A 25,395-nucleotide genomic window follows, 5' to 3' on the forward strand; every position below is an offset into this window, starting at 1 on the left:
ATGTGCAGAGAAAGTGGTGGGTATGTGTAAAAAAAGAAAGAAAAAACAGCTGCATTATGTGAAACTAAACGGGGCATGAGACCACACACACACACACACACACACACACACACCGCACTCTGCACCATATTTTGGCAGCAGGGGCACTAAACACAACTCCATGTGCTGAAGAAGCAAAGCAAAGTGAGCAAATAGGTACTCCAGTACCAAACAGGGGAGCTTTTTGTGAAGAGAAAACCACATACCTCGTTACTCAAACCCTGGGAAACGTAGCTGCATTTGTTCACGAATTCCATTTCTACAGCTTCTTGTTCTAACTGCCCAAGTGGAGCCATGTTCATTAAATGAGCGGGGGGGCGGGGGGGGCGGAGTCAGCTCATTCCGTGGGCAAAAGGAAAAACTAAATGGTGCATGTGATGAGGAAGTGTGGTGGCCAGGCAAGGGGTCTGATAGCACAGTGAGCAGCAGAGGAACACCAGGGAGGGAGGGAGGGAAAGAGGGAGGGAAAGAGGCAGAAGCTAGGGCAGGGAACGGCGGGGGGGGGGGGGCAGTTGGAGAAGCTCCACAGGTTTTGTACATCCTGCAGATGGATGCAAAAGCAAAAAGAGCCCCCAGGTGAAAGGCCATGCTGGGGTGGCAGCGAAAAGGAAAGGCAGGGCAGCCTGATGCAGAGGCGCATCAAGAGAGAGCAGTGGGGGTGGAATGCGGGGGGGGGGGGACCGATGCCTGCGGAATCCTGGGTGGCTGTGCCCTTCTCCGGAGCAGCAGCGGCGGCGGCCGAGCAAGCTGAAGAGGGTCACCACCAGCCCCTCCCGAGGGGCCCTTGCCGCCTGAGAGAGCCAGACTCCATGCACACAGAGGGCACTGGACAGGGCAGGCAGCAAAACTGCAGCAGGCCAGAGACAAGCTGCTAATTGCAAAGGGGAGGAAGCGCTTTGCTGCTGTCTGCAAGGACGGCTCAGTGGATGCTTTTCCCTGAGTGCCTCTCCTGCTGGCTGGCAAAGAGGCCTCTGGCTGAGTGGCGTTTTGAAGTTACAGAGCCTGAAAGAGGGATTAAGAAAATCTATGCAGTCCTGTGACATTCTCAGCGAGCCAAGTTCAAGGTTTTCTCACACACACACACACACACACACACCCCACAGGATGCTCCAGGATCACTCAAGATTAAAGCCAGGCAGTGCAGCCAAGCGGGTGTGCGGGTGCAAAGATGCAGAGCTCTTCTCCCATTCAGCCCAGCCCAGCCCCCCCCCCCAGCCTGTGACCTCCACGGGAAACATGGCAAGGTCATCTGGAGTGGCCCATGTATGCAGCTTCGAGCGGCCGGCCCTGAGCTCCCCTAGGGATGTAGGCGGGAACCAGCTGTTGCTCAGTATATTTAGACCGGGAAGGAAAAGTGATCTCCTGGCGGGGCCTGCCTTTAACAGAGCCCTGCGGACACAGCTTCCAAGGGCTCTCGGAAGAGGAGCCTGCTGGGTGGGACTGCAGCCCTTCTTGGGAAGGAGAGGGCAGCCAGCTTCCCAACTCTGCAGCAGCTCCTCTGCTTTGCTGGACGGCCAAGAGCACAAGACCGCCCAGAGGCATCCCCACCCCACCCCCAGCCCCTATTGGGAAAGGTAACCATGGAGATGATTGGAACAGGGCTTTATCCAGTGGTGGAAAAATACTCCCAGGCACCACAGAGATCCGGTGCCTGGGATTCTCTAGTCCCGTTTGTAGAGGTACAGGCCCACCTGTACGCACATAACACAAAGGCCCATTTCACAAATTACAGATTAATTCCAGTGCCAGAAAAAGCAAGTTGGAAAAAGCACAACTTTTTGTTTGAACAGTGACAGAAGCAGATCTTTTCTCGCTGAAGCATGGACTGAGAAGCCACCGTGTGTTCTGTCTTCCAAAATCAGTGTCACTCCTGAAAATATCAGGCGGAAAGGACAAAACAATAACTTTATCAGGACCAACCCCAAATCACAAAGTAGTGTGCAAGCTTCCAAGGGAATGTGCAGATGAGTACCAGGTTAAGCTCTGTGTGCGCGCGCGCGTGCGTATGTGTGTGTGTGACATGCCAAGGCTCACAGGATTAGAGGTCTGCAAGTACAACCTCCAGCTCTTCCCAGTGGCTGTTGCTGGTGTCTATCTTATTTTTTAGATTGTGAGCCTTCTGGGGGACAGGCGACCATTTTATTCATTCATTTCTATGTAAACCGCTTTGGGGATTTTTGTTGAAAAGCAGTATATAGATATTTGTCATATTCGTCGTAATGCTGCTAACTGAACAGAAGAGGCACCTTTCTAAACTGGTGATTCTCTTTATTGAGCGGGGGGGAGAGCAACTGGCCTTATCCATCCCCAGCACAGCATCCCTCCAGTGGCTGGTGTCTATCTTGTGTTTCTTTTTAGGACTGTGAGCCCTCTGGGGTCAGGGAGCCATTAGATGTCCTCGCTTGACGAGGACATCTGAGGGGGCCCTGCTCCGGGTGCCGACAACGAGGGAGGCGCGGCTGTCGTGCACTCGGGACAGGGCCTTCTCTGTTGCTGCTCCCAGACTCTGGAATGCTCTCCCGGTGGCCATTCGCTCCTCGGACTCCATCACGGCTTTTAGAAAGCTTGTAAAGACTTGGCTTTTTACCCAGGCTTTTACATAATCGTTTTTACTGCTGCTTCTGTGTGTTTTTACTTGTATTGTTTTTATGCCTGTTTTTTATATGTTTTTATATTTTTTAGCTTGATTTTTTTATTGTGGGTTTTTAACTTTTGTAAACCGCCTTGGGGTTGTCTTTTAATGAAAGGTGGTATAGAAATGTAACAATAAATAAATAAAATAAATAAATAAATTTTATATTTATATCTGTAAACCACTTTGGGAACTTTTGTTGAAAAGCAGTATACCAATATTTGTCGTATTCGTATAAGTCTTGTGGTAGTGTGAAAACCAGAGTAGGGAGGCATCAGGCTTGGCATAAAGTTCACCATCCATCCGGATGCCACTGGGTGGCCCTGACCGCCTGAAGGGAGGGGGAAGAGGTGTGTTGTCTGATGGCCTGTGGCTTCTCTTAAGGCAGAACCCTTTGTCGACTACACAACACTTGAGACGACCGGGGCTGGGATTCTTCTCACCCCATTCAGTTTCAAGTGACAACAAAGTGAACACGAATATACCGGGGACAGCAGCCAAGGAAGGTGGCCTCTTCCGGGAGAGAGGCGCCTCGCTCCATCCAGCTCAGCGGCTCCGTTCCTACCAACTGCCAGCAGCAGCTCTGGGGGTTTTCAGGCAGGGCTATTCCTCCGGCTCCCCGCATAGCAGGAGTCATGCAAGAGTGGCTGCTGAACAGAGGGAGCTCGACTGGGGAGGTTCGAGCACTAGATTTCCTGCACAGTGCAAGGGCTGGACTAGATGGCCTCATGAGCCCCTCTAGGATGCTGATCCTTTGAGCGTCTTGGTTGGCCCTAATAAAATGAATTCTTTTAGAGCTAAAATGCTTAATCTTTTAAACACATTTACTCCTTCTTTGAATGGGTATTCCTATTCCTGTTCCTCCGCCTGCACCCAGAGGGGAATCCCTGAGATGTGGCCTGCTGTAACACACCTGCATCATTTAAAAACCAAAGGAAGAATGCTTTTTTCTTCCAAACTATTTTTATATACATGCACACACACACACGTAGATTTAATGATAAATTAACAAGTTAATCAATTAAAACTATATATTAAATCAGCTAAGATTTCTTTCAAGAAGTGACATCTTATTTCACTAACCATTAAGAAATCATCATAAAACTACCCTGCATGGAACTGTTCAAAACAGATCAACACAGCAGCTTGTGTGTTTTGTCCTGAAAATAAGTCTTATGACCTCACCGAGATCCAAGGTGGGGCCTAGACATGCACAGCCCACCATCCTGCAGCACCAAGACAGCCTCCTTCCTTCCTAAGACTCACAAGGGAAATGTTTTGAGTGACATCCCGAAACACCACTTGGGCCTTGCTCCTCTTTCCAAGGATGCACAGCCCTACTGACCTGCCCCTCAGGTCTACTCCCTCCCTGGGAAAAACAAAGGGGCTCAGACCCAGAAGGCCCTGGCCCAAGTCTTAGCTCAGCCACAAACATGCTTGGGCAAACCACTCTTTTTCAGCCGAGGGAGGTTCAGGGTTTCTCATCCACCCCACGACCCTACAAGAGACCTCTAATCCTAACACAGTTCCCTGGCGTTGCCCTTTCCCCAGCCGGCTTAGGCCTTGGGGCTGCAGGCTCCATCCGCAGAGACCCTGGAGGACAAGATCTATTCCATTAAATCCACGGGCGCCTTGCGAGCTTCCTCCACCTCCACAGGCAGACCAGAAATAGGCTGCTCGTTAGCAGGATTTCCCCTTGAGATTCCAGGGTGCTCTTTTTAATGAGGGTCACTGCCGCCTGCTTTCAACTCCTCTCCAGAGGGATTTGTCAGAACTTCAAGAGCAGCATTTTCAGGTTCCTGGCAGCTAAGGTTTTCAACAGTCTAGTCTAACAAAGCCACAAACCGCCACAGGGAAAGTGGTCGCTGTTCCCAGCTTTCACCGCCTGTGTAATTCCCAATGTCTGCTTCGGCATGAGACCGGCTTCACTTCAGCCCCTCTCTTGGTTCTGAGCTCACTGTGCCCGAAGCCCCAAGGACCTTCCTCGCTTGTGCTCTCTCTCGCTCTCAGTGGCTGCTAACCTTGGGTCCCCAGATGTTCTTGTACTACCACAGCCATGGCTGGGATTGATGGGAGTTGTAGTCCAACATCACCTGGGGAGGGACCCACGGTTGGGAAGCCCTGGTGTGGGCGGCTTTGCTGAAAAACTATTCAATCACATTCTTGTGTTTCCTGTGCCTAATTATGTGCCAGATAGTTTGTTCTCTTATACAACAGAGTGTCTGCTTGGCCCCAAGGCCTGGTTTTATCGGATGCCTCCTTCAAGCCCTAAAATACTGGTAGTCTTTATGCTCCACAGGGACCATGCCGTGTACTTCATAATTTCAAGTCTCTTCTCATCTTCACATCTTGAGATATTCTACCTCCACTGGAAATTAAATCTGATATCCCAAACCATCCCAGAAGCCTGCCAGGATTAGTCAGAAGTCGCCTAACACCTATGAGGTCACACCACCTTGCGGCTTCTCTTTCTTGCTCCAGACAGACAACCCTCTGTTCGGCACATGTTCCCATCCGTGCTCAGTCACCAGCCTTCCAGGACCCAGCAATGCTGCCCTCTCCCCAGATGGAAGTCAGAAGCAGGCTTGGCTTCTGGCCTGGATGGCGGCACCTGGCTGGAGCAGGGACGTGCAACTCTACGCGGTGGTGGCCACCCAGTCCCAAGCCCTGGCGTGGTGCTTAGTTTCCATCCATGGCCAGGTCAAAGCTTGGTATTCTGCTAGCACTCATTGGAGCTCTTTTGTTTCTCTGCCTGATGGTTGAGTCCTTAATAAAAAGAACATAACTGTTAAATATCTGATGCTTTAGACAGAGGTTCCTGAGGTTTTGCCCGATGCCTCTTCAAAGCCCACAAATGCCGTCAGTCTGTACGCTGCAAGGCCACCCTCCAGCAACTTCAGGGATGATCTGATTTAGAGGAGCAAAAGACAAAATGCACCAGGAGTAAAAGTAGATCTCCCAGGGGTAAATCCAGGTTTTGCCTATATTGCTGGAATCCTTTTAAATCAATAAAGTAAGTGGGCTGGTGGGAACACAAACCCCCAAATTAAGGAGCGACTGAAGAATAGGTTCCCTTATTGCCCTCCGAATATTAAGAGGTCACCCCAAGATCCAAGTTTGGTAAGAAACAGCCCACTGGGAAACCATTGCCAGCCATTCTGTACACAACCCCCTGGCATCACTCTGCCTACAGAACAAGACGCTCAGATTCCTCTGCTCGGTCAGAAACCTGAGCCAACATCACAGTAGCAAACTTGCACGCTGAAGCCTGCCCAGTTCAAGGCACTTCCCCTGGGAAACTGCCCTTCAGGCAACTAAAGACGGGGTGGGGAAGTTCTAAATAGACATTAAGTTTCGAAAGCATCAAGAAAAATCTCTCAACAAGCACACCCGACTTGGGAAGAGGATGTGTCCAGACAGGCCAGAATGTATGACAGGAGGAACAGGCTGCTGCAGATTCAGGTGCTTGGTTCAGGGAGTCTCTAGCTTTGGAACACACAGCTGAGTAGAGCAGCACTCCCTCCACTCAAACAAGAGAGGCTCAACCTGCAAGCCGTTATCTTGAAAGCACCACTCCTGGCTCTTGGCCGAGGGCTAGGGTGGCAAGCAGTCTTCGGCAGGCTCCCACTTAAAACCATCACGTTTGATAATACATACTAACAGCATTGGGGGCGGGGGGAGGCTGGGTTCAGAATCCCGTTCTGTCTGAACCCAGCTGCTGGATGGTAGTCCAGAGCCCGTGGAAAACTGGAAAGAGATCAACACGCTGGTGGGGAGGTTATTAACCTGAGCTACAAGTTCCCATTTCTTTTAGGGCGGCAAGCTGAGGAATGATTCCTTCCTACACTTCTCCTAAAAAGTGGGGAGGGGTCAACAGTATTGGTGTGAAATCCTCCAAAGGCAATACAAATACACAGCCTTTGAATCGTTACATGTAATTACACATTCGCGGCCTCTCGCCAAATCACCCACAGCTTGCGGACATAGAAGAGTATTTAAAAGTTGAAAAGGACATGAAGGATCTGGCACAGGATGAAGAAGAAACACAGAGATTGGGATTTAGGACCATCTGATTTGAGTGGAACTTCCAATAATGGTGCTAAAAATCACAAGCAGAAGCCTCAATCAACTCAGCAATAGACCACATATGGCAAAATGCAGCAACTCAAGAGCTTCCTATCAACACACTAAGGAAGAGAGCGTTTCTCTTTCAAGGAGACACTTCCAGTTTGCCCCTGAAGACAATTAGTTTCCATTTGCAGGTTGTGAGATGCTTTCTGTGGATCCCTACAGAAGCATTAACCTTCTCATTGTGCTAGCAACAGCCTCTTGGACAGCCATGTCACAACTCCTTCCATCCTGGCCTTCGCTTCTTCACTCCTCCTTTAGCTGATCCGCTGCCGTTTGCCGGTCCTTCAGTAACACAGCCTCTTTTAGACTTGCATCTTCCTTTCTGTCCAATTTTGTTCATGCTCTGCTAATTCACAGTCTTTTCCAGAGACAATCTCAACTTTCCCCTCCCTCATTTCAGATCCCAGAAACTGGGAGGTGTGCCTGCCTCTGCCGCCACTAAAGAAGCCCTCTGCCTCCCGAATGGAAAGAACCCCCCACTTCCTAGGACAAGAGGGAGAAGCCAGCTGCCCTTCCTGCCCAAGGCTCCGCAGGGGTGCTGCTTCTCGGGGACAGGGACCGAGGAACAAGGCTCCCCAGCAAGACCAGCCCTCAGCTGGTGGGTTCTGCTCGTCTCAGGCCCACACCCCGTTTGCCGGGTACAGAGGAGCACCTGCTGCAGCCATCCCCAGGCCTGCTGGGAGGAGGCAGCACTGCAGCAGAGCTGGCCTTTGGGGAGCCGGCTCAAGAGGACAGAAGGCGACCGGCAGCCCCTGCCTACCCCAGGAGACAGGCATGTGCAGTTGGCCGTCAGGCTGACCTCCCCGGGCCTTGGCTGCCGCCGCCTTCCGATGCTCTCCGCTTTCAAACTGCCAGCAAAAGCACGTGAGGACAACTGTCTGATGGCGAGATCAGCTGGAGCGAGGTGGGAGGGTGGAAGAAGAAAGCCCAGCGCGTAAAGGGGGCTCCCCATCTTCTTTGAGCTCCATCAGATGAGGTCTGCACCCCAACCCCAGAGGAGGCTGCTCAGCCCAATGGAAAGCCTCCCCCCACTTCCAGGTTGAATCTGCCTCCAAGGGTTTGCAAACCTGAGGAGAGCCTTAAGAAGCTGGGGAAGGGGAGGGGGCTTCTCGTTCTCCGTTTAAAGTCAGACCAAGCCACTGTCTCCACTTGGTTGTTGGGGACTACAGAGCCAATTCTTGGGGGTGGGGGGTGCCTACAGCAGACGAGAAGGACAGCTGGGGAGCGGCTAGGAATTGTGCTTCATAAAGAAGCAATCACTCCCTGACTGCCAGAAGCTCTGCACAGCTCTCCATAACATGTGTAGGCTAGAGACCGGGGTGCCCAACCTGAGAGCAGATCCACCTGCCCCAGCACCAGCAACCAGCATGTTGGATAGCCTGGAGCATGTTTAGAGAGCTAGCAAGGCAGATGGGGAGCCCAGGAACTGTGAAAGAGGGGGTGACCCCTGCTGCGTCCTCACCTCATCACTCTCCTCCAGATCCACATTGCCGTTGGCATCATCGTCCATCTGCTTGTGGATGTTGCAGACGGCTTCAAAGCTGAGTTGCTCATCCTCGTTGTGGCACAGCGGTTGGTCGATGCGACAGAACTCTGCATCGGGGTGGGGAAAAGCACACCGTGTTAAGATGAACATGAACCACAACATGAACCTTCACTTTGCTCGTCTATTTATAGTGTTTATATCCTACCTTTCCTGTGCTCAAAGTGGTGTACAACAACAAATTAAAACACAATAAGCCATTGCAATGCAGAAAATGGCAAATAAAACAGAGGCAGTTTAAACATAAGAACTATGAGGGCACCCAAACATCCACGTGAATTAAAAGCCACTGTAAATATGCAGATGGCACCAGAAACAAAAGACTGAAGGGACGAGACGAATCTCTGGAGACAGGGAGTTCAACAAGCGAAGCATCACCAACGAGGAGGCCTTCTCCCTGACGAAGCCACCAAAGGGCCTCCCCAGCTGATGTCAGCTTCATACGGTTCAGCCTCCAGCACGGGCACTTGGGGAGATGGAATCCTGGCCTTCGAAGGACATGGTGTGTAGCAGTACTTAGCAAACACCAGATCTCAGCAGCGTTTTGTTCCCGAAATGAAAGGTCCTGAGACTCAGACCTGCTTAGACACACCTGAGTGAGAGAAGCATCCATTTCTAATGTCCAACCTAGGGCCAGACCGTGGCTCCTGAGTGTCTGAGGCAAAAGCCACTGAACTTTTGCACCTTGGGGCACTCTGTCACTACTAAAGTACACACACACACCAGGACGGAGCCTTGGTGACTCAGGCTCAAATCTAGCTCCAGATCAGAGAATGGCATTATTTCACTTTCGGACCTTTTGCTGCTCTCCAACCAAAGAGAGTTGTTGCTCCCTTTTGGAGCATCCCTTAGGAGCTCCGGCAAGTCACGTGCTGGAAGAGCCTGGGAAAACACCACCACTCTGCTCTGTGCCGTAGAAGCTCACACCACACACCTCCTGCAGACAGACGTCTCTGTCTCTGCAGTTATGAGCCGGAGTGCTTAAGAACTGGACCAAGACCAAACCCAGGCAAGCCTCACACTCCTTGTCCAAGGAAGAAACCTCCAGAGGGAAGGAGAACAACCCTGTCACTGGACGGCCCGCTCCTGCTCTCCGACTTCCTCTTCTAATCCAATCGCTGCCTGCCCCAGACTCAGCCATGGGGCTCTTCTCGGATTTCAGACTCGACACTCTCTGGGCTCCTCCCCCTGCCCCACTCACACCCGGACCCTGCTCCCCCCACCCCCACCCTGAGCAGTTTAAAAATATATCCCTGAAATTCAACAAGCCCAGAGCCAAGTTCAGAGTGGCCGGACGCAAGGCCCAGTGAAGCAAGGGGAGGGGAGGGACCCACACAGCCGCCGCTGCCGCCACCATGTGAGGGAGCCCGCCAGCCCGCCTGCAAAAGCCAAAGCAGGCCCGATGAGTCAGAGGGCTGCCAAAGGGGACTTTCTCCCAGCACAGGTGCCTGCAGAAGACAGGCTTGTCTGGCTGAGTCACAGCACAGCCCTGACGGATTGCGCAGACGGAAATGCAGGTGTCTGAATAAGGACAGCAGAGGGAAAGCGGGAAGCGGAAAGGGGCGGGGGCTGCACAGGCAGCAGAACCAGCAGCTGGATCTCCTGTTGCTACCGCAGGCAGAGCTCAGTTCTCTGGTATCCTCTCCCCTCTGACATGCCCCACACCAGTGGAGGCGGAGGCGGCGGCTGCATTCCCACAGCTGGCAGGGGAGGCTAGGCACCCTGAGTCGACTCCCAGAGTCACGGGTTTAGACGGAGAGTCGGTTTACTGAGCGGTCAATAAAGCCAGAGAGTCCCGTTTCCTGTTCCACACGCAGCCCAAGGGAGGCCTCCGTCCAGATTCCCAACTCGCGTCCCGACGGCCCAAGGAGACCGGCCTCGGTGTGCTGGGCAGCTCCCTCTCTGCGGGAGGTGCCAGGCCCCCAGTGGCCATCTGCCTCACAGGGTAGTTCTCCAGCGATGCAAGCTGGCCAAGGGGGAGACACAAAGGGCACCCGGCAGGGAAAGGGAGGCCAGGAAGATGCCGGGGGGGGGCCCTGCTTCTGCAACTACAACAGAGCAGCGTGAGGGAGGGCCGCCAGGACCCTGGGAGAAGCCCATCGTCGCAGGGCAGCCGGCCACTCCCCGGCAGCCTCCCCAAGAGAGCAGAAGAGAGGCTTGCTTGGCACTGCCCAGAGCAGCACCGCAGGCCCCGGCCAAGAGCATCAGGGCTCGAGCCACGGCATGGGCAGGTGCTGGCCATCTTCCCCAGTGAGCTGCTCTGCACCTCTGCTGGAGGCAACAGAACGGGCTGGGCGCTGCCAACACTGCCGGAGGGGGGCGAGGGATCCTGCCCACTGCTTGCCCTGCCTGGCTGCCAGGGAGTCTGCTTGCCGGGTTGCTTGTAACTGCTCCTTACAAACTGGGGGGACGTGGCTGGGAGCAGGAGAGGGGCTGGCTGGCTGGCACCAGTGCAAAGAGAGGCCAGTGCAGCCAGACCATCGATGGGGCCGGAGACAAAACAGCATTGCAAATCTGTAATCTCGAGAGGCCCACCAGCATCTCAACTCGTTCTCCTCCTAAACATCTTCACAGGGGTAGGCAGAAGTGATGCTGCCAGAAGCCTGGTGAGGGCAGGCCTGTGCAGACTGGCTTTGGGGGACTGGTGACCCTCCACCCAGGAGAAGGGGGGAGGCGGAGAGAGAGAGAGTTTCCCAAATGCTCCATCCACTGCGACAACATCGGCCAGCAGAGCGACCTTCGCCCTCAGCCCTCTATGCACGCACACCCGTCCCGTGTGCAAGCCTGGGCCTCTGCCACATGTGCAAACCAGCCAAGGAACCCCTTCTCCTGGATGAACCTGGAAGCGGCCCTCATGTGGGTCAGCCCCTTGGTCCATCTAGCGCCCAACTGCATGCGCTGACCAGCAGTGGCTCTCCAGGGTTCCAGGCAGGGCCCAGCATTTCTGGGGCAGCTATTAATGGTGTGGTGGGGAATAGAAGAATTGGTGCTGGCAAAGCAGCTGGCCGTTACAGGGGAAGGGAAATCAGTAATTTAGTGACTGTTTCCACTTCCAACTGTTCTGTCAACTCTTGGCCTCGGGGAGCAGCTCCAATAACCCACAGAGTCTGGCCTTGCTCCTCTGCAATGCCAGGTCAGTTCAGAATAAGACCGAAATTGTCCACGATTTGATCATGGATGAGGGAGCTGACCTGACCTGGCATGTATAACTGAGACCTGGTTGGGGGAGGCGAGTGGTCCAGGGTGGGCTCAGCTTCTCCCACCAGGTTACTCTGTCATGGAGCAGGCCAGGGGAAGTGGGCGGGGGGGTGGAGTGGCTGTGGTCCATAAGAATCCCATTTCCCTTACCAGGGCCCCTGTGAGACAGCTGGCCTATATCGAGTGCATATTTTTGAGGCTGGGAACCAGGGATAGATTGGGGATTCTGTTGGTGTACCGTCCACCCCGCTGCCCAACTGAGCTGATGGAACTAGTCACGGAGTTGGTGTTGGAGTCTCCTAGACTTTTGGTGCTGGGGGACTTCAACATCCACTTGGGACTGGCTTGTCTGGTGCGGCTCAGGAGTTCATAGCGGCCATGACAACTACGGGCCTAGCCCAATTAGTTTCTGAACCAACTCATGTTGCCGGCCACACACTCGATTTGGTCTTTTGTTCGGATCAGGGGGGTGTTCCGTGGGTGGGGGATCCAGTGGTTTCCCCATTGTCATGGACGGACCACTACCTGGTTAAGGTTGGTCTCACAGCCGCAATCCACCCCTGCAGGGGTGGGGGACCTATTAGGATGGTCCATCCGAAAAGGCTGCTGGACCCAGTGGGATTTCAAAAGGCCTTGGAGGATTTTGACGTTGGTGCGGCCGGTGATTCTGTCGATGCCCTGGTGGGAACTTGGAACAGGGAACTCATCAGGGCAGTAGACACGATTGCTCCTAAGCATCCCTTCCAACGGGCTGCAAAAATGGCCACTTGGTATACGGAGGAGCTGCAGGGGCTGAAGCGGTTGGGTAGGCGACTAGAGCGCACGTGGAGGAGAACTCGGTTCGAATCTGATAGGATACAGCATGTCACCCATTTGAAGAGTTATGCGGTTGCGGTGCGTGCGGCAAAAAAGAGCTTTTGGTCTGTGCGCATTGCGGCTGCAGGTTCGCACTCAGCAGAGCTATCCCAGGTTGTGAGGAGTTTGATTTCTGCTCCTTCTACTTCAAATCAGTCCCTGGGGTCATTCTGCTATGATGCCTTTAATGGGTTCTTTGCGAATAAGATCTCCTGTATTCGGGCCGACTTGGACTCCATTGTTTTTGCAGAGTCTATGGAGGAGGTGTCCAGCAATCCCTCTTGCAGTATTAGATTGGATCAGTTTCAGTCTGTGACTCCTGAGGATGTGGACAAGCTGTTTGGGGCTGTGAGGCCTACCACCTGTTCTCTGGACCCTTGCCCGACTTGGCTGCTCCTATCTAGCAGGGAGACTGTTGGAGATGGCCTAGTTAATATCATAAACGCATCACTGAGGGAGGGTAGGGTTAAGGAGGGATTGATTAGACCACTCCTAAAGAAGCCTTCTTTGGATCCCTTTGTGATGTACAGTTACAGGCCAATCTCCAATCTCCCTTGGTTGGGCAAGGTGATTGAGAGGGTGGTGGCCGACCAGCTCCAGGCAGTCTTGGAGGAAACTGATTATCTAGACCCATTTCAAACTGGCTTTAGAGCTGGCTATGGGGTCGAGACAGCCTTGGTCGGCCTGATGGATGACCTTTACTGGGGAATCGACAGAAGGAGTGTGACTCTGCTGGTTCTTCTGGATCTCTCAGCGGCATTCGATACCATCGACCATGGTATCCTTCTGGATCGCCTGGGGGAGTTGGGAATAGGGGGCACTGCTTTGCAGTGGTTCCGCTCCTATCTCTCGGGTAGATTCCAGATGGTGGAGCTTGGTGACAGTTGCTCCTCAAAACGGGAGCTGTTATATGGAGTTCCTCAGGGCTCCATTCTGTCACCAATGCTTTTCAATATCTACATGAAACCGCTGGGTGAGGTCATCAGGAGATTTGGTGCTGGGTGTTATCAGAATGCTGATGACATCTACTTCTACTTCTCCCTTTCATCTTCCCTTTCACAAATCTTTCTCCCTTTCACAAATCTACTTCTCCCTTTCATCTTCAGGAAATGGCACTCATTCTTTAAATGCCTGCCTACAGGCCGTAATGGGCTGGACGAGGGAGAACAAATTGAAGCTGAATCCAAGCAAGACGGAGGTGCTCATTGTGGGGGCTCAGAATCTGAGGGATGAGTTAGATTTCCCTGTGCTGGATGGGGTTACACTCCCCCAGAAGGAGCAGGTGCGTAGCTTGGGAGTACTCCTGGACCCAGGCCTCACCCTGGTATCTCAGGTGGAGGCCATGGCCAGGAGTGCTTTCTATCAGCTTCGGCTGATTCAACAGCTGCGTCCATTCCTCAGAGAGGTTGACCTCAAAACAGTGGTGCATCAGCTGGTAACCCGGCTTGACTACTGCAATGCGCTCTACGTGGGGCTGCCTTTGTACGTAGTCCAGAAACTTCAGTTAGTTCAGAATGCAGCAGCCAGACTGGTCTCTGGGGCAACCCGGAGAGACCATATTATGCCTGTTTTGAAACAGCTACACTGGCTGCTGATATGTTTCCGGGCAAAATACAAAGTGCTGGTTATTACCTTTAAAGCCCTGAACAGCTTAGGTCCGAGTTATCTAAGAGAGCGCCTTCTTTTACATGATCCCCACTGCACGTTAAGGTCATCTGAGGAGGTCCATCTCCAGTTGCCACCGGTTCGTCTGGTGGCGACGCAGGGGCGGGCCTTCTCTGTAGCTACTCCTGGGCTATGGAATGCACTCCCGGCAGAAATTCGTAATCTGAGATCATTGCTGTCCTTCAAGAGAGCCCTTAAAACATACTTATTTGGCCTGGCCTTCCAGAGTTTTAAATGATTAATTGTTTTAAATTGTTGCCCTGATTTTCAGGGCTTTTAGCTGTTTTATTGGTTTTATTGTGTTTTAATTGTTTGATTTTAATTGTTTTTAATTGTTTTTATCATTTTGTGAACTGGCCTGAGCCGTATTGGAAGGGCAGTATATAAATCTAATAAATAAATAAATAAATAAATAGTGTGGCTGCAGAGTGGGGAGGCAGGAGGGCTGAGAGTACCCCAGGAGCTCTTCAAGTACCCCTCGGGGTAGTAGTACCCCCTCTTGGGAACCCCTGAAATAAACCAACAGTTGTGACTTCCCCCGGAATAAAAGCAAGAGAGGTGCACAAAGAAGCAGGTGTCGCCTTTCTGCCTGTCATTCCATTTTTACAGACACAGATGCCCTTGTAGGGGGGGAAGGAAAGCACAGAGGAAGCAGATGCAAAAGAAAATAAAAGATGGGGCAAAGCTGGCGGAGAAGGGGGGAAGGAAGGTGAGGCAGACACACCTCCACCCCGCAGCTGCAGCCACCTTGAGCGCCATCTCCATACACATCCCTACCATTAGCAAGTGTCTCGCTAGCAACAGAACGTCTTTCTTGGGGCTCCTCTAGGCTACAGGCCGCCTCCAGCCTCAGAAGCAAGGTTGCCTCTCAATCCCAGTTGCAGGGGAGCAACAGCAGGAGAGAGGGCATGCCTTCAGCTCTTGCCTGCGGGCTTCCCGGGGGCCACTGTGAGAAACAGGATGTTGGACTAGATAGGCCTTGATCCAGCAGGGCTTTTCTTATATTTATATTATACCACTTTTCAACCAAAAATGTATCCAAAATAGTTTGTATAGCAAAAGGATACATAAGATGGCCCCCATTACGCATGGAGTAGAGAGAGTGGACAGAGAAATGTTTCTCCCTCTCTCACAACACTGGTTTCATGGGTCATCCCATGAAACTGATTGCCAAGAAATTTAGGACCTGCAAAAGGAAATACTTTTTCACACAACGCATAATCAACCTATGGAATTCTCTGCCACAAGATGTGGAGCCAATCAACAACCTGGATGGCTTTAAGAGGGGTTTGGATAGGTTCACTGAGGACAGGTCCATCAGTGGCTACTAGTCTGGTGGCTCTAGGCCACCTCCAGCCTCAGAGGCAAGATGCCTCTCTATACCAGTTGCAGGGTATTCATGCCCTCACCTCTTGCCTGTGGACTCCTCAGAGGCATCTGTTGGGCTACTGTGGGAAACGGGATGCTGGACTAGATGGGCCTCCTTGGGCCTGATCCAGCAGGGCTGTTATGTTCTCCTAGATATCCACATGTCAACGCTTACTTGTCTTAACCCTTGCTAACTGAGCAAGGAGTTAAGACTTTCAAGTGGCAATTCTTTTCTATTTAGCAGGAGGAGACCAATAGGCCCTATCCAGCCCCAGCACAGCATCCCTCCAGTGGTTGTTGCTGGTGTCTACTTTGTGTTTCTTTTTAGGATTGCAAGCCCTTTGGGGACAGGCAACCAACCTATTTACCAGGGGGCGGGTTGTATTAACATTTTATTAAAGTTTAAATGAGATTACACAATCAAACCAACAACACCCAATAAATCCACCCCAGACCCTTCATATAGATGAAGGAAAAGAAAGGGAAAGGGAAAAAACCTGAACAAAATAAAATACCACAAGCATCCCAGTCTGGACCAAGCATACGAACAAAGTGTCGCTAATTTGATGTTTCACTCAAGTATGAAGTTACTTCTCGGACATACTCTTCTCCAGAAAGGGCAGATTACTACACAGTGCTGCAGCAGATGGATCAGATTTGCCCCGGGTCTCTGCATCGCCAACATCTGTCAAAAGTTGTTAGTCCCAGTGATCAAGGTCTTCCTGGAGACCAGTATGCCCTTAGAACTACTTTTTGTTGAATAAGCTGGAGTTCAATGTTGTGGAAGAAAACATGGTCGTCACACTATGTCTGGAAATCCAAGTAGATGGCTTTGTTGAGACAAAGACAGTTTCAGCTGAGAGAGCTAGGACAGGTCACAGACCTGACCAGATTCCAAAGACCCCTTGCAAAGTACAGAATACAGTCTTATCTTGTCAAAAGAGGAAACCACGTCATTTTTCTTAGTTTGCTCAAACATTTCCATCAGATAGCTTGTCGGTTACACGTGTATATTAAAACAAGGAAGTTACAGAGACAACCCGCATTTACCCTGCATGATCAGATTGCTTGAGACATACCTGTTTCATTGAGAATCTGTTACATTCATGCTTAGTTCCTCACACCACTTAGTTTTAACATCACTTAATGCATCACATAGATCTGAATTAAGGTATGAATACAAACATCAATGTGCTTTGTTTAAGGAGGAGACAGATTCATTGATCCCTCTAGCTCTGTATTGTCTACACAGACTGGCAGCGGCTTCTCCAAGCTTGCAGGCAGGAGTCTCTCTCAGCCCTGTCTTGGAGATGCTGCCAAGGAGAGGGGAACTTGGAACCTACATGTGTGGGAACCTACACGCTTCCCACAGTAACCCCATCGCCTCAGGGAAATATCTTCCACATGTAGTCTCCCATTCAAATGCAAACCATGGTGGACCCTGCTTAGCAAAGGGGGCAATTCATGCTTGCTACCACAGAACCAGCTCTCCTTGGAGAGGAGAGGATGCCCAAAGAGGAGCCTCGTCCAAGCTTAACCCTGACCTCCCAAACCTCAATGGTGCGATTAGGAAAGCAGTATGATAATGTCTTGGATTTGGCAAGTTGAAACCTCCTTTTTTAATTGAAAGCTGTAGCTTTTTGTAAGAAATTCAAGGCTTTTTTGTCGTTTCTACACAAACTGCTTTGAGAACTTCTGTTCAAAAGCGGTATATAAATGTTTGTAGTAGACATAGCAGTAGTCTCGTCCATCACTCTGCCTTGCAAGTAGCCAATACATTTTGTCATGGTGATTTTTATAACTACACCCATCTAGAAAGTATAAATCCTGGTTGCTCTTCACAGCACAAGCCGTCAAGGCCAGTTCCATTCCAATGTGTCTGTGTGGGAGGTATATTAAAACAGCCAAAGAGAAGCACAAACTTCCTGCAGAATCCTATAGCCTCATCACCCATCACAGGAAATCAGCCTCACATGACACAACCATATCACCATTTTTAAAAAGATACCCAAATCTCAGGTGTCTCCCAGACTCGGAGAGAGACCTTGGTCCACCCTGGGCCAGAAGTTCACCCTTGCCTTTTTTCCTTGGCTGCTATGCCAACCTTGTCCCAAGTGTCAGCCAGGATCTCCTAAATTGCCTGGCTGGTGGAAAGAACTCTGAACCTCAGTTGCTCCTGACACAACTCACCTCTATGGTTTTCTCCAAAGTATTTCTAGAAATGCATGGAAGGAGGTGCCATTGCAGTCAAGAGAAAGACTGCCGCTGACATCTACCACTGTCATGAGCCAGCAGTGGGAGTTGGCTAGTGACACTGCCCTCCTTCTCCACTGGTGGCCCCACACAGTGAAAGGGGGGCTGGGAGTAGCCACCTCCGCTGCCCTGAGCAAGGCCGGGCTGAGGTCCAGGCCAGTCCCATGGAGGCTTAGCTAGCCCTGCAACCACTGCCAGCAGCACTCGCTAGGGAAGAGCAAGGCTTCCCAAGGAGGCAAGTGAGGTAGCCGCCTTTTCCTGCCACAATTTCTTGGCAGCTGAAGTTTGACGAGAAACTGGCCTGAATCAGGGCATCAACCCTGGATGGGAACTCCGCAGCAGGAGTAAGGGGAGTTGGTCAAGGGCACCAAGGTCCACCTTCACCCTTTCGTCTAACGGGAGCCATTAACCATGGTAAGGTTGAACCAGGGGCTCCCCACCTGGAGTCCCCAGTCGTTGCTGGACTACAACTCCCATCATCCCTAGCGACAACGGCCGAAGCCCACGTAATCCCTTTTCAACTGCGCAATGAAAAGGGCCCGGAGGAGAAAGGAGCTGCGGCTCATGCACTCGGGAGCCCATCCTGCCTTTGGGGCTAGCAGGGCTCCCGCAAAACATGCTGTGCCCCTCCAAAAAGCACCTCCTCACTCCACTCTTGGGGTGCCCTCGAGGTCTCTGGAGTGGCTCAGGCAGCAGGCTGCTCTGCGAACGGCCTCTGAGAGCGTTGCTAACAGGGCAGTCCTGGGAAAACGGCCTTAATCCTCGACTGCTGGTTACTTCAATAGCAAAGGGGGCCCAGAGGGATGGGGAGGGAGAATGGCACCCTTTCACCCACCCCTGACGCAATTTGGTTTGTTAATACTGGAAAGGCAGCCAAGGGAGCAACCTGTCTCCGGAAATAAAACTGTTGACAGAATGCTAAGGCAACACGGCGAGAGTGTGTGTGTGTGTGTGTGTGTGTGTGTGTGTGTGTGTGTGTGTGTGTGTGTGTGTGAGAGAGAGAGAGAGAGAGAGAGAGAGAGAGAGAAATCTCCGAGACACACAGAGACACCAACCCCTCCACTACTTCCACAAAGGGCCCAGACTCCGGGCTTTGGGGGAGACTCATCTCATGCCCTCTCAGCAAGCCGTTAAAGCCTTAAACAGGGAGACTGAAGGTTACCCACACCCAGGAAGTTCTCCTGCACGAGCCCCCCTGGAATAAAGAGGACTGGTACAAGAACACAGCCACGCTTGCCAAGGAACGCTCCAAGACAGAGCTGCCCGGTCATCACCACCATCGCCATCACGGGCACCCCAGCCGCTGGGTATCTGATGCCTCTTCCCTGCCTCCTCCAGAGGAAGGGGCTGCTCTTCCTGTGCCCCCCCCGCACAAGCCAGAGGTGAGCAGAGGCGCCTCAAGAGCAGCCCTGGCCCCACCCACTTCCAGCAGCTGCGCGATCTCGCTGAATATGGGCGAGGCAAGAGCATCCCATTTCCTGGGGGGGGGCAGTGAGCTGTGGGGTGAGGATGCTGGACTAGGGCTGGGGGGGGCAGGTTTAACCCCCCCGCCCCCGCCCCCGCCCCCCTCACCCCACTCTCCACTCAGCCATTAAGCTCCCTCAGCCTGACCTACCTCACAGGGTGCCTGTGAGGATAAAGCGGGAGGGAGGGAGGGAGGGAGGGAGGGAGGGAGGAGCCTGCCCACGGTCCTGCAGGGCAAGGCAGTCTACACAGGGTTAGCCCCAGGCTGGGCTTTGAGGGGTGGCCCAGAGGGCGCTTGGCCACCCCATGGCCAGCGCTTGGCCACCCCATGGCCCCAGGCAGGCCACCCGGCACGGAACCTGCGGCTCCCCAGGCCCTGGTTGGCTCCACACACACACCCCCACCCACTCACCCCCGCGGCAGCCATCATCACCCTCAAGGCACAAAGGCCTTCCTGGCTCCAGCCCCACATGCGGGATGCAACGGGTGGGTGGTGGGCCAGGAGCCGAGACCCTGCGGGGCAGCTCCCCACTCAGCCCAGTCACAACAAGGGATCCTGGCATACTGCTGGTCAGCAGGAGTTCCTCAAGTGATGTCTACATATACACAGAGAGAAAAAGCAAGCAAGCAGACAAGGTTCCCTGGCCCCAAAGGGCTCACAGTGGGAAAGAAACCCACCAGCCACCGCCACTGCAAGGCTGCTGTCCTGGGGCTGGACAGGGCCAGTTGCTCTCCCCTGCTCAGTCCAGAGAACTGAGCCTCCGGGCTCAGCTGGCAGCCCTTGCCCAGATGGAGACACCCGGTTTCCTGGGACTCCAGTGCCAAGGATTCCCTATGAGCCCAACCAGCCTCCCTGGAACTTCATCCCAGCGGCAGTCTTGCGACTTGGTCACACCCCTCCTGCCCCCCGGAGCTCACAGCCCCACCGCCACAAATGCCAAGTACACACACAGGTCCACGGGACTCCGAGGAGGCTCCCCTTTCCTCACCGTGCTTATCGGAATCGGCCGGCCAGCCAAGAGCCACAGAAGCAGGCTGCTGCCGCCGCCGCCACCACCACCAACCAGTTGAGCATCTGCCTGGGAGGGAGCAATGCCCCCCGGCACCTCACCGAGAGGGCCCCAGCTGCCAGCAAGGACAGGGCTCCACTGTGGGCACCTCCAGGCCTGTGCGCGGCCCAAACAACGCCTGCTCCGCTCCCCATTCGAGCCAGCCCTGAAGGACTCTCCTCTGGGAGCAGAACGGAGCCCGCGTCCTCCGCAGAGCTGGGGCTCCGGCGCTGCCCAACCCCTTCCTCCCCACAGGCAGGAAACCCAGAAAGCAGGCCACAGCCTGACACGCGTGCAGAGCGGCACGCCGATCGCCCGCCCCCTCGCAAGCCTCCTCCTCAGTCTCCCGTGGAGGAGCGCCCAAAGCTGCTCACGCGCCCCCTCCTAACCAGCCCTCCCAGCTCCTTCCCCACCTTCGCCCTCCCCCCCCCACATTTACCCTCCGTTCTGCAGGCCAGGCTTTTTGAGAAGGGGGCCGCCACTTTAGCACACCCTCCCCGTGTGGCCTTTCATCCCCCAGCCACATTGGAGGGAGGCCCGTGCAGCTGCGGGTGCGGAGAGTTGTAGTCCAACAACATCTGGGAACCCAAGACTGAATGCCTGGCCTAGACCCCCTGGGGGGGGGTCCGGCGTGGGCCTTCTTATTATCCGACTGGATCTATCTGGGGTTCGGTGAAAACTAAGTAACATTACTTGGTCCCCAAGTCACTAGGGCTCTTGGCCAAGAGTAAAAACAGCATCCAGCCATTTCCAGAAGGACTGGATAACCCCAAGGGCATCATGAGAGGGTATCCAAAACAAAGAGCTAGCTTCAGTTCCGCTCCAAAAGCACTCCCTCTGAAGAACTTGGCAGGGCCAGAGTACATGAAGTCCACAGTCTCCCCCCCCCCCCCGAGTGCATGCTTTTCAAATGTAAATAGCTCCTGAAGCCAGGATGGATGATCAGAATTGGGACCATGGCATAGGGAAAGGGGGCTTTAGCCCTTTGAGCCCACCATGATCCGGATGGGGGTTTCCCAAGACAAACAGCAGCCACAGGTGAACCAAACTGGGCCGGGGCCTCAGCCAGGGCAAGGTCCTGATCAAGAACTGCACCCCTCCAGCTCTCGACATTAGAAAAGTCACAAATGGAGGCTCAAACGACACATCCAATATAAAGTGGTGTTTGGCCCTTAGAAGAGCCTGTATTGCAACCACAAAGCTTCCTGGGCTTTCATCCTCATCTTTCCCAAGAAAGTCACTGTGACAGACATCCTGATAGCAACTTACAGGTATCTGGACCACCTGCTCTACTGCTGAGCAAGTAACCAACCAGCCTGGGACAGAATCCACGGGGAACATCTCCTGCACATGCCCCTCGGAAACGCAGGGGGGCTCACAAATGCATAGCTAGAGCTAAGCGGCACAGCGGCTAAGAGACCACGCCCTGAATCTGGAGGTGCTGGGTTCGAGTCTCCTCCCTGGCATTAACTCATTTGGTGGCTCTTAGGCAAGCCAGGTCTCTCTCGGCCTCAGACCATGTGCAAAAAGGGGGCTGATATTACAGGGCTGTTGAAAGGATTACAAGAAGATCATTCACACAAACGAACACACACACAGACACACACAGTATTCTCACATCTCTCTCTCTCTGCTCTTGTGTCAGTGACACTCACTTCCACAGGGCCTGTGCTGAAGTAGGAGTTCTTGGTGAACTGTGGAAACATCTTGGAAACACACACACACACACACACACATACACACACACACAGAGAGAGACACACAAACACACACACAAGATTGCACAGACCCAGTGATCAAGGTATTCCACCTTGGGCTATGTTTGCTACAAAGGCGACCCAGGAAGAGGCTGGAAGGCCTTCTAAAGCCAAGTGGGCAAGACCCAGAAAGCACAAGGCAGCCCCAAGAAGGCCCCGGGCAACGAAGAGCAGCTGGCAGCAAAGCTGCGGCAAGGCGGAGGCGAGGGCCAGAGCAGCGGTGTGGGTTTGTGCCCACTCGCCAGAGCAGCCAGGTCCCACCTCTGCGTTGGGCTCTTTCCTGATGGAGTCCGGAAGGCCTGGGACCTCCCGCAGTGCCTTCACACACCACCTGGGGGGACGAGAGCTCACCGGACGACATTCCAGATCCCCACGTCGGGGGCAATGAAGCTTCCGCTGGCCCAGCCCAGCCCGGACAGCAGCAAGACTCTCCTCTAGAGTCCCAGGTCTTCCTCGGAGCCCTTTTAGTGGGAACTAACTGCGGGGCCGTCTTCGGCACGCCAGGCGTGGACCTTGCCGCCGAACTCTCACCCCCTTCCCCACCATCTAACGGCCACAGTTTTACCCCACGACAAGAAACAAGTTGAAACGCTCGGCTTTAGATGGCCTCTAGCAAATGCACAGCCACAAACGTCTGCTGCTCTAAATAACTGATGTATTACATTTAGATCCCACTCTTGCTCCTCACATCCGCCCTGTGAAGCAGGCGAGGCTGAGAGAGAAGTGACCGGCCCAGAGTCACCCAGCAAGTCTCCTGGCTGCGTGGGCACTTGAAGGCGGGTCTCCCCGGTCCTAGTCCCGCACTCGAGCCACGACACCAGAGGAAGGGGCTCATTTCACGCGTCTGTGAGTGTGAGGGGCACGTGGAGTGCAAAGCCAGGCCCCAAGGGCTGCCAAGCAGGGCTGGGTGAAGAGGGCAGGGGCCCTTGGGCTAAGCCCCAGAGCCAAGCAATGCCCAGGGACTAAAGCCACCGGCCACCACCAGCCACGTCCATCTACTCACAGCACAGGGGCTGCCAGGGAGGAGTCCACGGCACTCACCAGGGCTCCGATGGCCCAAGCAACGCGGACCCTGCTTTGCCGAGACTCAGAAAGGCCGAGTCCCTATTGCTTGGGCCATCGGAGCGGAGCTCCACCTGGGCCTCGGCAAAACCCATCCCCCACTAGCCAAGGTGAATTTCCGGCCATAAGAACACAGGAACAGCCCCGCTGGACCAGGCCCAAGGAGGCCCGTCCAGTCCAGCATCCGGCTTCACACAGTGGCCCACCCGAGAGGGGAGGGCGGCCCGCTCTCCTGCCATTGGGAGGCTGGAGGGGGTGTTGGTGAGCCCTCTGCTGGCAGCCCCACAGGAAACACTGGGCAGCCACCGGGCAGCTGAAGGGGCATTCGTTGCTGGAGGTCTCCCTTTCCCTCAGCTGGGAACTGAGTCAAGGTGTTTGAGCCACCACAACCAGAGCCGCAAGGGACGAATGCTAAAGGCAGCCGGAGCAGGGAAGAGGCAAGCCTGCTGCAACTCTGAGGCGATTCTCTTCTGTTGAGCAGGGGGAGAGCAACTGGCCCTCTCCAACCCCAGCACACCATCCCTCCAATGGCTGCAGCATACCTACCTACCCATTCTTCCTCTTCCCAGTAACCCACGCAGCAACACAGGGAGCTGGTGCCAGCCACAGCACATCCTGCTCCAAGCTGGGCTCCGTTTCGCCAGCAGTTCCTTCCAAAGAGGAGCATGTCTCCTCCCTGGGCCATGCAGACATGCCCTCCACCTTCTCCCCAACAGGCTTGGCTGCAACCCTCACAGCTGCCAAGGAGCCCACTGCAGAAACGGTAGCCAGGCAGTTTGCTACGTCAACTTGAGGCCACTTTCCGCCAGCAGAAGCAGAAAATGCCCACCTCGCCCAGATCGCCACTCTGTACCCAGCTGGGAACAAGCCGCACCAGGCCAAGCGTTCCGGTGGGCTCTCAGCAAGTGGCGGCACTTGGGCTCAGCTCAGCCCCCACCCCCTTCCACTGGACCAGTCTTCTCTCCAACAGGGATTCCCAGACGTTGTGGACTACAACTCCCAGAATCCCCAGCTGCAATGGCTTTTGCTTGGGGATTCTGGGAGTTGTAGTCCACAACATCTGGGAATCCCTGTTGGAGAGAAGACTGCACTGGACACTCCTGCCCTCTCTGCCTGGCTGAACAGCTCTGCCCTGCAGGGAAGCGTTCTCCAAGGGAAAGCACATGCACACACCAACCCCCAAAGCCATAGAGGGGCAGGAACACACTCCCTTCCAGAAGCCAAAGGGCCATTTCTTGCAGCCCAAAGCACAGAGTGGACAGCCAGAAGGGCCAAACACACCCGGATCTGGGTTTGCAGAGGTGATTGTGCAGAGCCCCCTCACACAGGCCCATTCCATCAGCCTCCAGAAGCATTCCTTTGAGCCATTAGAAATGCAAACGGGGTGGAGAATCATGAGGAGGTGCACGATGCCTTGCTGCTGCCGCTGCTGCCGCCTCCACCACCCCACCACCGCCTGGATGAGAGCCAGGCCCAGCTCGCTCCGAGCAGCAGGAGGAAGCAAGGTGGGCTACAAGCAGCATCACCAAGACAGTCACACTGGAAAAGAGCAAGAGAAGAGGGACCGTTTTGCTCCAGATGTCTCCCCTCCGAACAATCCTGTTTGCCTTGGAGAGGAGTTGCTGTGGCCACAATCCAAAAGGGCGCCTTGTAGGCGATGGACACATCCCCGGGAAGGATGGGATGCCCCCCGGAGGAAGCTGCTGCTAGGTGGGCCTCTCCCAACACAGGAGCTGTTGGGGAAGCAGACCCTGCCCGCCTCCCGCCGGCAAGAGCAGGCCAGGCCGGCTTCTCCAGACGCGGCGGCTGCTTTGCAGCATGAGGGAACCCCAGGAGTGCCGGCCGGCCCCGAGGGAGCCGCCCACACCCCACACTCAGCCACAGCCCTGGCCAGGAGTGGCTCATCCCAACGAGGCCTCTGCTTCCTGGCAGCAGCTGGGACTGGGGCTCCTCTCTCCCCCGCCCCAGCCAAGAGCTGAGCTGCCTGCAAGCTGGCCCTTTGTAGGACTGCACCGCTCTACTGGACGGATGGCCGGCCAACAGGCAGCAGCGTGGCTCTCGGACAGGGCGGGGGAGAGGGGAGGCCCCCCCCGCGCCCCCCGCCCCGAGCGGCCTCCTTTGGTGCACACACAACACACACACACACACACACACCCCCGCCAGGCCCTGCCTCTCACAGCTCCTCCGATTCACGGAGCCTTTCCCTCTCAACCCTGGGGCAGCTGTGGCTGCTGCAGTTTCCGGAATCTGGAGAGACAGGGCCTGTCGCAGATTCAGCAGGGGCCCCCCCCGCCCCCCCCCCCCCGAGGCTCCGGGTTCATCCCTAAGAGATGCCCGGCTTGAGCAGCTGGGACTCCAGCGGGGCGCCAGAGCTCCTCG

At 54.3% G+C, this 25,395-nt stretch overlaps 1 protein-coding gene across 5 annotated transcripts in view; it reads right to left on the reverse strand.

The window, feature by feature from the left end:
• The window catches only part of STIM1 (stromal interaction molecule 1), a 116,450-nt gene that overhangs the window by 47,494 nt on the left and 43,561 nt on the right, over positions 1 to 25,395 (reverse strand). For all 5 annotated transcript variants that reach the window (XM_053307302.1, XM_053307301.1, XM_053307303.1 and 2 more), the window contains one exon: positions 8,265 to 8,395. In XM_053307302.1, the coding sequence (XP_053163277.1) occupies positions 8,265 to 8,395 (131 nt within the window). The remainder of the gene's footprint in view (positions 1 to 8,264; positions 8,396 to 25,395) is intronic.

Source organism: Hemicordylus capensis, chromosome 3 (assembly GCF_027244095.1).
Source record: "Hemicordylus capensis ecotype Gifberg chromosome 3, rHemCap1.1.pri, whole genome shotgun sequence".
Classification (NCBI taxonomy): Eukaryota; Metazoa; Chordata; class Lepidosauria; order Squamata; family Cordylidae; genus Hemicordylus; species Hemicordylus capensis.